Here is a 17136-nt window from a genome sequence, read left to right on the forward strand (position 1 = left end):
GGATGACTGGGTGGGCTCAGTTGGATGATTCTCTCTTAAGTCCTCTTATGCAATTACACTCTGATGGTGGCTGGGGCTGGAGTCATCTGAAGGACCAATTGGGCCAGATGTCCAAGGTGTCTTACTTACATGGTTGGAAGATGATGCCTTTTGGCAGCTGTGAGCTCAGTTGGGGTTGTCCATCAGAACCCCTATATATGGCCTCTCCATGTAGCTTGGGATTCTCATAATGTAGCAGCTGGTTCTAAAAAGGAGTATCCCAAAAGTGAGTATTCTAAGAGACCAGAGTCCCTGACTATATGGGGGATCCCCAAAAGCCATTTCTGTTGTTTTCTATTAGTGAAGCAAGTTACTAAGGCCAACTCACGTTCAAGGGAGGGGAATTAGACTCCCCCTCTTTTTAAAAGGAGTAGCTGCTAGTACAGGGAGAGAGGGAGTGGACGGTGGTCATCTTAGAGACTGTCTACCATAGTGTCTCAGTTTCCCATGTGTAAAATGAGAAAAATAATAATACCTCTGACATAGGGTTGCTGTGAGGAATAAAAGAATTAATGTAGGTCAGGTGCTTAGAACAGTACTTGGCATATTGCAAACATGGTATAAACGCTAGCTTTTATTATTATGTCTACCCCTTCTACGTGGTATGACTTCCACTTTGCCCAGTCCATGAAGTCCTACTTCATTCACTGGCTATTGCCGCTCCTCCTGGACACCTCTGCTGTTTCTTCTGGGTGTTGCCACTTTTACTTGGTACTACTATTTCCCACCTGTCATCCTAGATTTTCACCAATTCTGATGACCTAGAGTCCTTGAAGTGTCAAAAGAGAAAGTAGCCCCATTCTTGGTTATAGTTGTGTTGGTAGTTTTCAGGTGGTACTGCTGTGCCCCAAAATAGTATTGATTTTTTGTTGCTTTGCCTCCCATGGATTTGTCACCACTTTTCCCCTGGGTGATGGAGCCACCAAAGATTACTCAAAGCCCATCTCTTCTGAGCAGTGAGAAGTCCTGAAAAGGGGTTAATCTCCCAGAACCCTCAAGATAGAGGCATTCCTTCCATTTGGGAAATTAACCATGAATTGGGGTTCTCTTCCCTCATTTATTCTTCAGACCAGGAAGTTACAGAAAGAGAGCATAGGTGGGGTTTTTGCTAAGTATAGTTTAACAAGTTTTACAATAGAAGCTGGTAACATTTAGTAAGACAGGCAAGGTGACATTCCATAATGCAATTTTCAAGAAGTTAAGTTGATCCACCAACAAAAGCTTGATCTTAGCAAACATTCTCTTCTTACAGCAATTTCCCAGCATCTTTACATATCAATCAGTAAGGTCTGTCTTTGAGCCAGCAACCTTGCTGTATTACAATTCTTTATCTTACAAAGGAGACTATAGCCTGGGGAAAATTTCCTGTCCTTTGCAAGGTCAATATTTGAGACTGCAAGGCTTTGGAAAACCAGGCCCTGTGAAGTACATTTGCTTTATGCATACTCCACAGTTTTTTGTTTTTGTTTTTCTTTTAAGAGAAACAGTGCTTTAGTTTTTATTTTTGGCTCTGTCTCTTCCATGAGAGTCTGAATGAATCTGGAAGGTTGGGAGACAAAACCTGGTGCCAGTCCCATACTGCACTCAAAATATTTCCTCCCCTCTGATGACTGAGGGGCTTCTTTTGTGGAGCAAGATCACATTACCTTAAGATAAATTTTTGTCCAGGATCCGGATTCCTGCTCAGCCAGTATGCTAGACATGTTTGAACCCTAGTAGCAGGGGCCTTTTGTTCATATACAACTGGGGTTTATAGCTGCAGTTGTGTACAGACTGGGCAATTGAACAGACCAAACAAATGAAGGATGATGGGCTACCATTCTCTCCCCACACAGGGCTCTTCCTCATCACTATAAAAGGCTTATGTTAATAATTAGGTGAGGATGAGACTGCATTTTGTGTCAGATACTATTTTTTGTTTTTACATTTTATTATGAAATGTTACATAAAAGAGGCAAATACAGAAAATAACATAATGTAAACCTGTTTTCTCATTGTCTTGTGCTATATAATCTTAATGTTTACCGTATTTGTTCGATTTCTTTTTCTTTCTTAAAACATAAAGTATTACAAATAAACTTAAAGTCCCTTCCCAACCTTTTTCTTCCCTCTTCTCCTCCTTTCCTCAGAATTTTGGTATTTATAACCGTGCATATTTCATACTCTTGGATTTAAATATGTATTCATAAATAGTATTTAGTATTGTGTGAAGTTGTCAAAAGTATATGTTAATGGTTTTATATGGTACATATAATTCTGCAACTTATTTTTTTCTCAACCTTATGTTTTTGAGATTTATTCATATCAATAAATGTTGCACAATTTTATTCATTTTTACTGGAATATAATAATATTCCATTGTATAGATATTCTGCAACGTATTTTTATATTCTCCTTTTAAGGAAAAATATGCTTACAGTTTTTGCTCTATTATAAACAGTGCTGAAGTGTAAACTGTCCTGTCTATTGTCTCCTTGCATAAATGTGCAAGGATTACTCTAGGGTCTATATACCTGTCAGTGAAGTTGCTGGGATATAGGATATGAACCTGCAAGTTGTTTTTAATCTCTGGAAAGTTTAAACCTTGGATAGACATTTCAGAAAGACATACTAAAATCTTTTCAAATTATTCATGATTAGTTTTCATTGAGAATTAGAGTCTGATTTGGCTGGAAGTCATCAAGAGTGGTTGCCACCCTCCCATTCCCTCACCCTAACTTGTGCTGAAATGATGGGTGGGACTTTTAGTTAATGGAAAAGTCTGCTTAGAACCTAGGAATTGTCATCGTTTATAAATCTCATATATCTTCCAGCCCAGTATTCTGTGCTCCAGAGATCTGCCATAGAAAGGCATGGCTGTCTTGCCTAGGTATTTTATTTTTAGGTAGGTATTTTATTACTTCTAGGTTGTTCTAATGTAGTTTTCAGCCTTCTGACATTCTTCTCTAGGTGTTTGCTGAGAGCAAGGATGAGATTGCTTTAGTCCTGTTTGGTACAGACAGCACTAAGAATGCCCTTGCTCAGGAGGATCAGTATCAGAACATTACCGTGCACAGACACCTGATGCTACCAGATTTTGATTTGCTGGAAGACATTGAAAGCAAAATCCAACCAGCTTCTCAACAAGCTGACTGTATCCTTTTTCAGCCACAAAAGACTCCTAAAAATTTTCATTTAACCTGGGGAATCATAATCCAGTTTGGTGAGGCTCTCTTAGAGTGCCAGCTCTGACTATATGGGTATATTTTGCTCTGAAGAGAGAGGGGTGATCTGTGTTAGAATTTAATGTGAAATTAATCAAATTGGGCCCTCCAATCACTTACTCCTCTACATTAGTGATATTGAAAGGTTGGGAGGCCTAGGAAGGTGAAGATACCACGAAATATATGTGTGTATTGACTGTGTAGAGGGTTTGGTGGTGGTGCTGGTTAGAAGTGTTTGGAGGTAGAGAAAAGATACTTTTAGAAGAATATAGCATCAGCATTCTCCGTTCTTTTCTGGATGGAGGATATTTTTGTGCCAAAAATCAGATTGGTGTTCAAACTGGGAGATTTCTGATTTCTTCCACAGGTACCCAAATTTTAAGGGGTTACTCTTATTTTTCTAAGCAGTTAATCATGCCACCCCCTGATCACTGGGAGGTGCTGCTGTGTTGGGAGTGACTTGCAAATGTTACATTTTGGCTCACTTCATATTTAAGTGTGGACGGTGATCACCAAAAGTGGTCCTAGATGATGCTTTTAAGTGGTACTGTAATTTTTGATTAAATTAATAAAATGTGTTAGATTATCTTTATTTTCTTTTTCTTAGTTGTATGTGTCAGGATGTATACTTTGATATACAGCAAATGTGAGTATATGTTAGTGAAATAAGCTTTGGAAGAAGGGCACTTGGGCAACTACTTTTAAGTCATCACGTAGTCTAGTGCCCACAAATTCTAGCACTGTGGACCTCACTGGGAAAAAAGTTACATGTTCGTTGGATTAAGGGACTGTTTGGTGATATCTCTGCCCTTAACTAGCTGAGTCCTGGATGCACTCATTGTGTGTATGGATGTGCTTCAACGTGAAACTGTGTAAGTATCTCAACTGAAGAGCTGGAAATGAGACTTTCTGCAAAAATTGTATGAGTTGATATATTGAATGTATTGTGTGATTTGTTAATCAAGCAGTGTGTTTGTGTGGCTACAGAAACATTTGATAGAATTCAATGGTTCAGTTCAATCTCTTTGTTTTTTTAAAGTTTAAAAAGAGGAAAGGGTATGCTTTCTCTGGGAGAAATAAATATTTGGCTTATTTCAGTTTTCTTCCTATTTAATTTAAGCTGATTACCAGGAATTTTAAAAAATACTCAGTGGTATGATCTGTATTGTTATTGATATTAAGTGATAGTAATTCTGGCCAACTTTCTAATTTATTAATTTACTTATTTTATTTATCTATTTTTTATTTTATCAGTACACAATATAAACATTTTCTGTGGCCCTTTACCAATTTCTATCTAATCCTTCCTCCCCCTCTAATTTATTATTTACTTAATTACTGTGCCTTGAAAACTTGTGTCTTTGAATACACCCATGCCCACACCCCTTTTGCCAGGTAGAAAAACATTTGCACTAAAATTCTGGGCCTGCATCTGTATTGTCATTTCTCTCTCTCTTTTTTTTTTTTTTAAATGTTCACCAGCAGCATTTTGAATATATTTAAGATGTTGCTTAAGGATTTTACAAATATACATATTGATCTATTAACATTAATAGTGAAAACAACTGTTATGATGACTTTGTATTCAATGCTTAAAACACCAAAGCTGCTGTGCTAAGGATTTTATAATTCATAAATACAGTGAAATGCCAGAGCTGTTAGGAAGCTAAATATATTTTATGTGGAGAGTAGTTGTATTGTCATTTCTCAATCTCTGTATTTCCTCTGCAAAGTCCTGCCACTAGTCCAGTGTATGGACTGTGAACCCATGCAAGGATTTAATACACTGGGAGAGTTCCCTGTTTATATTTTGCCTATGTGGAGGCTAGAAAGGGGTCTTTTTTAAACACAGTGACCACGTCTTTAAGTTATTAGAGTTAGGAATTCAGGAACATAATATTTCCGTAATGCTCAGAAATTTTGCCCAAGATGATCAAAGCATGAGATATACTAGGGTTGATTATGTTTTTAATAGAAACTTAACTGAGCATCAATAATACATGGACTTCTAAAATGTAATCACATTTATTAACTGTATCCAGATTCATTTCTTAGCCTCTCTCTGCTCCGTGACCAAATGTATTTGAATTTGTGGAATGTAATTCAGGAGAATGGTTTCTTAATGTTAACTCTCTCTTTTAGAGGAAAGAAGTTTGACAAGAGGCATATTGAAGTGTTTACTGATCTCAGCAGCCCATTCAGCAAAGATCAGCTGGATATTATAATTCATAACTTGAAGAAATCTGGCATCTCCCTGCAGTTCTTGTAAGATCCTAGGAATAATGTATGTAAACAAATCCTGTGATCTCCTAATGCAGTGAGTGAGACCCTTTAATAGAACACTTGGTTCATGGGAGTCTTCTCTTTCTGCTCTGAGTTGGAATCTGTCAGGTGACTGTCTCCACAGCAGACACTGATGGCTCTGTATTCTAGAAAATGTTCTGAGTTTTGATAATAAAGAGATGAAAGTCATGGTGATACAGAGGAATTGAGCTCACTAATAGATTATCTGTTCACTGTTCTTGAATGCCTCAGAGTGGAGGAATTAGAAGAGTCTTTTGAGGATATTCAGTTTATCTCCTGTCTACATAGAAGATTTTATGCAAATGATTACAACATTGATGGTTTCTTTTCTTAAACAGTTCTAGAAAACTGTTTTACAGACAATAGATGTTTTTGCATGAACAGGAATGTCAACTTGGTAATCATTTTAAATACATACAATGTTTATATTTAACTGTTGTTCAAACCTAAAGGATGCAGATGCATATATAAAATGTAATTTAATTATGTGTATTTGGAGATAGGGTATGCAGATATAGGGGGAAAATGTGTATCATAATTTGTTAGGGAGAGAGTCCCTTCTCTCACAACTCGAATTTCCCCTCCAGCATTTACTTTCTCTATTTTATATCTGTAACAAAAAGTTCTTTTTACTGTGCTAATCATTCCTGCCACGTTTGAAACCCATTTTTTCTTGTCCTATTTTTGTTGAAAGCAGAGTGATGGTATAAGATGTTGAATTATTAATCTTCTGGGGACACTTATTTTTCAAGTTGATAACTATACCAAGAAGCCTCTAGCTCAAAGTGGTAAGCCTTTGGCTCTTAAAATGCCTGCCGTGAGTAATTAAGAACCTCTCTTGCGTGTATGTATCTCTTAAGACTGCTGAGGGACATCTTCCTTCTGTAGGACCATAGAAAAATAGTTCAGAATAACCCATCAAACTGATACTTCAGATGGTACTTCAGAGAAATTAAGTGCTCTTTAAGTGACAGTCCTTATTGGATCGAGGTTTTCTCAGTACTTCAGAAGCCCAGCTTAGCTTCTGCCCCCTGTTCATAATCTCAGGATACCTCTCCATGGCTGAAGCATACTACACTTCTGTCGGTGTCATTTGAAAGGGCTACTTTTTTTTTGCATGAGCAATTCAGTAAAGGGTGCAGAAGAGGAAACATAGCCTTTACTTCTACTTGCCTGTTATTTGACAGGTTGTGTTTTTTTCCTGGGTAACCTGCTGTCTTCCTGTGCTATAAATCTCCAGCATACAAAGTAGAGTTTATGGTTTTATGGTTTGGTGTATGCCATGTATGATTGGTTTGTTCTAGTTGGACTAAAAAAACACCAGCAAACCAGTGAAGCATTGTGTTCTAAATAGGTTTGTTTCTTGGATGTAGATTTTAGTTTTTTCTACTGACTACTGAGAAAGCTTATTTCCAGTCTAATGTAGGGTAGAAAGAACTATTATTGTAACTTTTTTTTCCAGGATAACCTCCTGACTCTTCATTTTTATGTCATTTGTCCCTTCTTCCTTGTTGATGCTATGGAAACAGCAGTAACCTGATACAAACCCTATGTGTCACACCTTGTTCCCTGGAAGCTTTTTATCTGATTGGAAATGCAGGACATGCAAATCTCTCATGCCAAGTATACATAGAAAAAAATTAAACAGAAAGCCCTATTTTGACTATAACAAATAAAATGATAGAAGGCTGGCCGGCAGGTAATATTGAGTGAATTGGAAAGGTTGCTGACTTCTGCTCTTCCTGTTTCCAGGAGTAAAGTAAGGAGGTTGGCTACAGTGGAAAGAACCTTGCCCTTTCAGTCAATGCTTCAGTCCTTGCTCCATTACTTATTAGCTATGTGGCAAATTATTTCATGTCTAGCTTCAGTTTCTTTTTAGAAAATGGAGGTAGAAATCTCAGTCCACCTAATATGTAAGGATTAAATGAGATTGTTTACATTAAAACATTTATAAAGTGCCATATACAGTAGTATCATAAAATATATTAGGTTGGTTTATTTTTCAATTTGTATAATGATTATCAAATATTCCTGTGACTGATAATCCCAATCTAATTTTAGTCTTTCAGTCAAACTGGAGTGAAACATAAGAACAAAATTGGGTTTTACTTATTTCTAGCAATTAACTGATTTTTGTATAGGAATTTTCTACTTAAAATAATATTTGAGTTTTAATATTTTGTACACATTCTCTTATTTAATCTATGTAATAAACTCAAGTGGTCATTAGTGGGCTTTTTTTGGTCTGCATAGAATATCACCAATCCTTTTTCTAAGAAGCATTTCTTCCTGAACTCTTAACTTCCTGGCTTAAATGAAGGCTGACATCTTCTAGATCTCCAGGCTACCACTGATTCCTGGTTTTTTAAAATTTGAACCAGATGGTGAAATACTGAGTCCCTCTTAGGTAGTGGATTTGGGCAGTGTGAGCTTGTCTTAGTCCATTCCTGTTGCTATAACAAAATACCTTAGGCAAGGTAATTTATAAACAAAAGAAGTTTATTTCTCACAGTTCTGGATGCTGGAAGTCCAAGATTATGGTATCAGTAGGTTTGGTGTCTGGTGAGGGATCTCTGCTTCTAAGGTGATGCCGTGTTGCTGCATCCTTACAGGGCAGAAAGGGCAAAAGCGTGCTCTCTTCAACCTCTTTATAAGATCACTAATCTCATTATGTCTGAGGACAGAGCTCTCATAACTTAATCACTTCCTAAAGGCCCCACCTCTTAATACCATCACATTGGTGATAAAGTTTTAACATGTGAATTTTGTGGGACACATTTAGATGGTGGCAGAGCTTGAACATGTTCAGGGGCAACGTGGAAGAGGCCAGTCTGAGAGAGTAAAGCCAGTCTAAAGACAAACAAAGGAGAAATATGGAGAGAGAAAGTAAAAGGATCAGATGATCCTTGTAGCATTTAAGATCCTGGGTCTAGTCATTGTAAGGCTACATGCAGCCCTGCCCTTTCAATTATTTGGTTACATAAGCGGTTAATTTTGCCTTTTTGCCAAATTAAAGAGGTTTTAGTCACTTGAAACTGAAAGAATATTGGCTAAGGTAGGTAAGTGTCATTTTGCAGATAAGAAATTTGAAGCTCGGTGAGGTTGACCAACATGCCTGTTTTCTGATTGCTAGTGAGTGATAGTCACATGATTGGAATCCAGTTTATTATTTGGCTTCAGAGCTTGTCGTCTTAACTACTGCTGATCTTTTCCTCCTAGTTTGCCTTTCCCAATTGTTAAGGAAGATGGAACTGGGGACAGAGGTGATGGCAGCTTGTGCTTGGATCACCATGGACCCTCCTTTCCTCAAAAAGGAATTACTGAGCAGCAAAAAGAAGGTATTAAGATGGTGAAAAAGGTGATGATGTCTTTAGAAGGTGAAGATGGGCTGGATGAAATTTATTCCTTCAGGTAAAGAGTGAAAACATTGATAAAACTTTCTGTCATACCCACTTCAACTTCTCTTTTGATTAGAGGTATCCCTAATGATTTTCTTTTTCTAAAAATGTTCTTAATTATAAAGAGTGGTATGAGGTCTGAGACAGTCAATATTCTTTTATCCTCTGATTTAGGTTTTAGAAAGCAGCATACTATGGTATAGTGATTTTTTTAAAACTATTTGTCACAAAATAGTTTGATCAGGCAAAAAAGTAAAATAAAAAATAAAGGCAAAACCCAAAATGTAAAGAATTCTTAGCCTCCTTGTTTCACATTGGTGTTGTAAAGGCAAAATGGTTTAAGAAAAGTGAAATCCATGCAGTACCATACAACAATAAAGCAAACTACTTTTTTCCACATAGAGACTATGGGAGAGACCATCTCCTTTATCTGTCTTATTCTTGGTTGGAATTGGACATAAATCTGTTTTGAGCAAAGAACCAGAGCGAAATCAATAGCGCCTGGAATAGTTTTTGTCTGAGGGGCTCAATTTGATAAAAGTAGCAGTAGAATACTTTACCAAGCAGTATAGCTTGGGTGGGTTCAAATTCTCAGGGATAATACTACTTTATGTTCATGAATTAATTTCAGTTTATCAATCAATAATAAAATACAGGCAGTTTAAGCAAAGTTCTCAATTGAAGGAAAGATTCAACGACTAAAATGTTTGTGTGTGTGTGTCTGGCCATTATGGGGATTGAACTCTGGACCTTGCTGTTATCAGTACCATGCTCTAACCAACAGAGCTAACTGGCCAGCCCATAGAATTTTTTTTGAGTAGGTACAGTATATATTTACTCTGATGTTTTTTTTCTCAGCCACAGTTTTTAAATATATATGGTAAGCTATTATTGACAAACACTACATCCTGATTTTCTAAATATAGACATCATTGAAAAATTATGGAAATTTTAGAAATGAAATTATAATCTTCCAAGGAGTTGCCAAAGGAATCAGTGAGGAATCCTGGAAAGCGAAGTTTCTTGGTATAAAGCATGTTCTTGTCACAGTATATTCAGATATATGTTCCTAAGTTATTTCTCTTTCAAATCTGGGAATACACATCTTAAGTTTACATATTAACCATGATATCAAATTATAGGCCAACACAAATTACTATTTAAAAAATGTTCTTTTTTCCCTTGCTATAGCATAGCAAGCAAGTATATTACTAACTATGCATTGTCCTGGCAATTTGAGCTACATTGATTTTAGGTCTGCTGTGAAGTTGTGGACCGGAACTTTGCCATCCAGTACGTGTGCCTATTTAAATTTAAGTTAATTAAAATTAAATAAATTAAAGAATTTAGTCCCTTAGTCACACTAGCCACATTACTAGTGCTTAATAGGCCATTGGGCTGGCATGGTTAGAAATTGAACATTTCCATCATTGCAGAAAATTGTATAGGACAGCACTGGACTAGACTTATCCCCATATAGAAGATCTGAGGAAGACAACTTGATTTCTGCTTGGGGAGATTCAGCTGTACTGCAGAACTCTTTCAGTTGTTCTCAGATCTTACCTATTGTACACTGGTCTTTAGAATTTTCTCCAAAACAGAATCCAAACCTCATGATGGTTTTATACCTGACTCTTACTTGGACTAGTAATGTCCTGTGGGTTACACCTGGTTCAGACCCATTCATTCTCCAACATATCTAAAGCCAAGGTGTATCATAAGCTTTGGAAGCACGGTGTCCAGTGGAATATCTACTATTCATTGTAAATTATTTCTGAAAATTAGTCTCTTGAGACATCTCTGTTCATAACTGCATGGATAATATTAGACAATTCTCTTTACCTCTTTGTAGGTCTACTTTTCATCTGTATCAAGGAGATCTGTCATAAAGTCTGGGCTATATGCTTTGAGTGCATGTGGTCATTAATTCCTTTGCTCCTTATTTTAGTGAATACCACAAATTCCATCTCTCTCCTGTAACCTTCTCTGTTGTGTTCGATAAAAATAAAATTGATCTTCACTCTTGTTTAAATGAAGCAGCACTCTGCTCTTCCTCCCCCTCCAGCTCTTCCCACCAGTAGGAAACCTAGAGTTATCTGCTTTATCTTAAGATTAAATACAGACAACTAAGTTCTTTTATTCCCTGGATAGTCTTTATTTAACTCTCTGTATTGTATGCATATAAAAACATACCATGTCTCTTATGTAAGAAAGTTGGAATTAAGTAATGAATTGTAGAGTTACAGGCAGTGTTGTTATAGGATGCTGCCCACCCTGTGAACACGGGTTCTTATCCTCAGGTCTGTGGTTTTCAGGGAGTTAGTGAACCCTTTATATTGTGTGCACTCATTTGTGCATGTGCTTTTATCATATACTCAAAGGTGTCCTTGGTCCTGAAAAAATGTTAAGACACTGGCAGAGTTGAAAGAAAAGATTGAATAGGGGAAGATAGAGATGTTTGTTTTCACCTGTCAGTAATGTAACTTCGCTCCTACTTCCTCCTAAGCCAACTCACTGGTAACTTGGCTTTCTCCCAACTTGTGGTTGTCATTTTCCTGCCATCCCCTGCTGGTCCTCTCTTTATAATGAATAATATCTCACTTCTCATCTGGAATACTAAGTGCATCATTCAGCACAAGTTAACATTTTTAAATTGTTGCTTTAACTATATGTTTTTCTTTATTAAGTGAGAGTCTGAGACAACTGTGTGTCTTTAAGAAAATTGAGAGGTGTTCTATGCCCTGGCACTGCCAACTGACCATTGGCTCCAATTTGTCTATAAAGATTGTGGCCTATAAATCGGTAAGTGGTGGGTACCCTTTTAAAGAAATGTTGCCAAGCAGATAAATATGCTTATATAAGGAACTGACAATTCATTTGTGGGTTTTTCAGAACCATAATTACTGCTTCTCTAGCTGCTCTCCCTGTTCATTTAATCTCTGTTTAGTATTTTATGTAAAAGGCATGCTAGGACATGAATTTTTAAGAATTTTTTTTTGGTACAGAAATCTGGGATCAAACAAGAAGAATTGTTTAAAATAGAATTTGATTCCCTTTTTCTCTTTCTCACCATTGATAACTGATTGCTAATCATGAGTTCCAGACCTCTCTTCTTTTTTTTGAAGAAAGAAAATGAAATGCTCTAAGTTCTGTCACTGTAGTATCATAGTAGAAATATAGATAATGTACCAGAGTTAAGTTCAGAGTTTTGGAGACTCAGTCACCTTATTCAGTTATTAATTATCTGATACTAACTGCATCTACAAAATACAACAAATGATGAGCTGTTACTGTGAAACTGCATTTTTAAATATATATTTATACATAGTAGCACAGTTTCAAAAATGAGTGGCTTTTGGTGGTTATTTGATGACATTCCAGTCTGAGTAGGGATCTGTGATCCTCCTGGCCTTTTTTTTTTAATGTACAAAATAAATATATAAAAACATTTTAAACATACAAAATAAATATACAAAAACATGTTGTTATATATTTGAGTGTTTTTTGTATATTCAAGGACTTAATTTCAAAACATAATGCATTCATGAGAATCCTGGCAATAGTTTTTTATTTATTTTAAATGGTTCCATGAAGGCCTAGAACAGTATTCATAGGAATGAGAATATAGTCTCCTCTCTTTCTTATTTATTCAAGTTCCTTTTCAAATTTCCTTATTCATTTCTGACTACTGATATATTGCTCTCTCTTTTCTGTTGGAAAACTGTGATAAAATATATATGGTTCCTCTTTTATTAGACAGTCTGAGGGTTTTGTATAGAAAAGTGTTTGTGTATATATAAATATTTATCTGTGGATTACCCTAGGTGAGGGAAAATGAAATGTAGAGAGAGTTATCTGGTATGTCCTTTTATGAAATAAACTAAGATTTCCATAATAGGCAAGAGTAAGCAAAATAATGTAGCCAGATTAGTTGTTCTGGAATTTTGTCTGTGAACCAGAGAGTATATTAGGTTTTCATTGTCTATCAATTGGAATCCTAGCTTTCCTTGTTTTCCCTCTATTTATCTTTTGGAAATAAGATTCAACAGGAGAAGGTTAAAAAGTCTTGGACAGTTGTGGATGCAAGAACCCTAAAAAGAGAAGATATACGAAAAGAAACAGTTTATTGCTTAAATGATGATGATGAAACTGAAGTTTCAAAAGAGGATACTATTCAAGGTACGCCAGTGAGAGTTTTCATTTTTGCCTGAAAGAGATTTTCTTCAAGATGGTGTGAGGCAGGCTTGGATTTGTATCATTATTTATTTAGAGATATTTCTCTGACTTCTAGAGATGTAACTGTTTCAGGGGATAATGAGACACTAGGTTCTTTAGCTCATCTGTTGGGTCTTAAGACAGGATGGTTCACAGGAGTGTACTCAGGTATTCCATCTCTCTGAGTTAAATGTCTTGAGTGACAGGACTTAATACTTGGCTTTATTTTAAAGTTTGAAATTCACTAGCTAGGAGAATGCTTACATTAATGTGACTGAAGCAAGTTTTTTTGTTTACTCTGTTTTATTTTTGACTTCTATGGTGATTCTTCTTCTAAGTGCCAATTTCAGGTTTTATAACCTACCAGATATGCTCTCTTAAGTTAATTTAGGGGATAAGAAAAATTATTTGTGTTTGTAATATCACTCTATATTCACTAGAATCTTTAGAGCTGTACTCATACTTTATACTCATTTGCTTAGTGTGTCTAGATGACATCTCTGTATAAAAGACTTAGAAACTAGCTGAGAATGTCTTAATGTTTAAAAATGAAAATTATAAGATACCAATGATGGTTAACATAGAAGCCAGAGTCCTTAGATAAATTTATGCACTACCCAGTATAGTTTTGATTTGCCAGTCTTGAAAAAAATTCCTTTCATCTGTGGCACTGTATCTCATTGTATATATTTGTGTGTGTTGGAGGGAGAATAGTTTAAAGGTAGTAGTGGTTATGATTCCTTCAATTAATGCCCTATAATTTCTACGAATTCTTTAATTCAGTTCAGTAGCATAGAACATGAATTTTGGAATCAGACCTGGATTAGAATCATGGCTCCATCATTGGCTAATCATTTGATCCTAGTGTAGTGACTGGCTCATCTCAGGAAGAAACGCACGATTAAAGGCACATAACCAAGAAAGTAGAGGGCCTTCTCAGAGATACTAAGTAATCCAGTTGGGTCAGTGTATTGGGCATGTATAGGTTAGTACTTGAGGGTAACATCTTATAGCCTGCATTTTCTCTTTTAATCATCCCAACAACCTAATGAAGGAGGCACTCTTGTTATTTCCGTTTTACAGATAAGGGAACTGAGACTGAAAGACATTCATTAACATATCCAAAGTCAACAGCTAACAACTAGCAGAACTTGAATTTAGGGATGTGATACTTCAGAGCCTGTGTTCCTACATAGTATTCTGAATTAGGACTGACAAATGAAAGGCTTTGAATAATAGGCTAAGAGTTTATACATAATTTCGAAAGCAACATGGAGCCATTTATAGTGTTGAGGAGCAGAGTGTCACTGGGGCTGTGTTTTAGGAAGATCAGTATGACGGCTGGCTGTAGCGTGGATTGGAAGGAGAAGGGACTAGAGATGAGGGTACTAATTCTTTGGGTTATAAGCAAAGAAAGCAGCCCTGGTTATCTTAGGCAAAAAGGAAATTTATTGGTAGGGAAATGAAGAGGAAATAGTTAAAAATTGTTTGAGTTCAAAAAACATAGAAGTGCATCTTTTCTCCCTTATCTTTTGCAGTTACCCACAAGCTTCCTTTGCCTCTCCTCCATTCCCCACCCCTGATGTGTAGAGTTCTCTTTCTTACACAGAGGAAATGGTATACACATGTGGGCAAAGGAATATGGCTATATGTTGTAGTCTGTTTTATACTTTTTGCCATGTATAGAAGTTAGTTATTTGCCCTTTAAGTATATAAACCAGAAAACACAGGTAGTTTTAATTAGAATTTTCAAGTTACCGTTAAATGATTCAAGTAAGAAAATGATGACAGAGAAAAGCTAGAAAAAAAACGTTAGGTTTAGATACCACTCTTAATAATGTGCCATATGTTTTTCTGCTAATTTTTTGTTAGAACTTTTGTGGGTTTTTCTTCACCAGCTTTTTAAAAAAGGTATATGAAAGTAGAAATGTGTCTTTTTAATTAAATATATGACATCAACCGACTAATAGGAACAAATAAACACTAGATCACAGAATCGGCCCCCAAAAACACAATTTTGTTTTTATTTCTTGGAATAAAGATGCATGTGCTTTCCTTTGCATTTACCCAAGGCCAGAATCCTTGGATTTTGATGATCCTTCTCGACCAAACATGTAAGATATGATGTATTGAAAGGGCTTGATCTTCCTTAGAGCAGAGACCATGGAACAGGGTTGGAGTTTTTTTGTTTTTTTTGTTTTTTGGTTTTTTTCAGAAGCCAACAGCCTATATTTATATAAATATCCTAAGTAATTAAAAAGAAAAAAATGCAATTAAATTCCAGAATTAAAATAAATTTAAATACAGAAAAATATGCAATTTATCAGTTGAATGTTTCTAAACAGGATTTTTGGCTTCTTCCTATTGGCATTGTATATCTACAGCATGCGTTTTTGTGAACATTGTGTTCTGCAATTTTTCTATGGGTATTTCTTTCTCTATGAGTCTCCAGGTTTCTGAATAAATATGTTCTTGTTGTTATGTTTCAAATGAAGCATATACTTCAGTAAGCATGGTTATCTTTGGAGGATAACTGGTACATTGCAATTGCCACACTCTTTCTTCTAGGCTGGATAATCATTAAGGTACTAGACAGCCAAGATGCTACTCAAAAAATGTAATTAGATTTTAATCACTTCTATATTGTATATGTGGTTTGCATATCTGCTGCTGCTTTTCCCCTTTGATCACAAGGGGCAGTAATTCGATTCCAGGGAATAGAAGATGGAGGCTTGCTCTGGAGTGTGCACGTATTGTTAGTGTATGTGTAGAGCTAATTTCATCTTGTAGAAAATGAAGCCCCATATGTTTAACAGATGCTCTTCTCTTGTTCTCTAGGGTTCCGCTATGGAAGTGATATCATTCCTTTCTCTAAAGTGGATGAAGAACAAATGAAATATAAATCGGATGGGAAGTGCTTCTCTGTTTTGGGATTTTGTAGATCTTCTCAGGTACAGCAATTATTGTATAATTATGAACAAAATAAATGACCTTTTTTATTTCACTTTCAGTTTTTCTAAAATGTAGTGTGGGGGTTAGTGTTGCCATCTTTGATTTTTGAGGATAAAAGCCAAGATGTAGAGAAGTCTTAGCATGAATCTGAAGAATAGATTCATTTAAGTCACTTTTTAGCTTTGCTGGTCATCATAGCACATAGTAGCCTTAAAGAAGCAGTATCCAGTTCTTTGTTGTATTACTTTCTCTGAACTGTTCTGTATAACGTACATAACACACATAACATGTATAACGTATATAAAGGGAGTGTTTTAGAGAATTGAAGGTCTGGCTGGATTTTGAATGACCATTAACTCTTAGAATATCATTGATTTATGCTAGTCACCTTTCTTCTCAATGTCCAATGGAGGATTTTAGGATGCAAAGCTTGTCCCTAAGTCATATGTTTTTTAGAAACCAATGCAGAGATACACAAAAGAGACACAGTGGGAAATGCAGTAATTCACCGTGGCTTACTGTATACCATCCTAGGAAGGGTTGTTAAAAGATTCCCGGAGATCTTAGATTAAATGTTCTTGAGGTAGGCAGCCAAAGAGATGAATTGTAATGAATTAGTATAAAGTGTATCTTTTTATGTGTATTTTTATTTAACCTCTATAGGATGAATAGATTTTTATTGGTTCTAGAAGAACTCAAGGGGGAATTATAGTGAAAATAAATATTACCCAAAATTCTGGATTGGGACTTCATCATGTTGCTCTAGCATATAGTCCTTGTGTACTTCAGCATTAGACTAATTCAGTGAGGTTGGGAAGAATGTTTTTATGCCAAACTGTTGTGTACATCTTCAAGACTCATAAGCTGAAAATTGGGAGTATTTACTTGAAGCCTATAAGATTTTAATGGTAAGAATAAATAACTTTTGGGTGTTGAGAGTCCCTAATAATTCTCTAACAAGCTATGCTAAATATGCTTTTCTTAAAAATAAAATTATTCACTATGGGAGGTATGTAAACTTAAAA

General features: G+C 35.9%; 1 protein-coding gene across 5 annotated transcripts in view; it reads left to right on the top strand.

Annotated features, from left to right (window-relative positions):
• Nucleotides 1–17136, top strand: part of XRCC5 (X-ray repair cross complementing 5) — an 83852-nt gene that overhangs the window by 4617 nt on the left and 62099 nt on the right. For all 5 annotated transcript variants that reach the window (XR_010023415.1, XR_010023413.1, XR_010023414.1 and 2 more), the window contains exons 3-9: nucleotides 2989–3172; nucleotides 4066–4114; nucleotides 5385–5507; nucleotides 8766–8957; nucleotides 11632–11746; nucleotides 12985–13123; nucleotides 15998–16110. Coding sequence is in view for 1 of the 5 variants with exons in the window: in XM_063095034.1 (XP_062951104.1) it covers nucleotides 2989–3172; nucleotides 4066–4114; nucleotides 5385–5507; nucleotides 8766–8957; nucleotides 11632–11746; nucleotides 12985–13123; nucleotides 15998–16110 (915 nt within the window). In the remaining 4 variants the exon portion in view is untranslated. The remainder of the gene's footprint in view (nucleotides 1–2988; nucleotides 3173–4065; nucleotides 4115–5384; nucleotides 5508–8765; nucleotides 8958–11631; nucleotides 11747–12984; nucleotides 13124–15997; nucleotides 16111–17136) is intronic.

The sequence above is a fragment of the Cynocephalus volans genome, chromosome 1 (genome assembly GCF_027409185.1).
Source record: "Cynocephalus volans isolate mCynVol1 chromosome 1, mCynVol1.pri, whole genome shotgun sequence".
Classification (NCBI taxonomy): domain Eukaryota; kingdom Metazoa; phylum Chordata; class Mammalia; order Dermoptera; family Cynocephalidae; genus Cynocephalus; species Cynocephalus volans.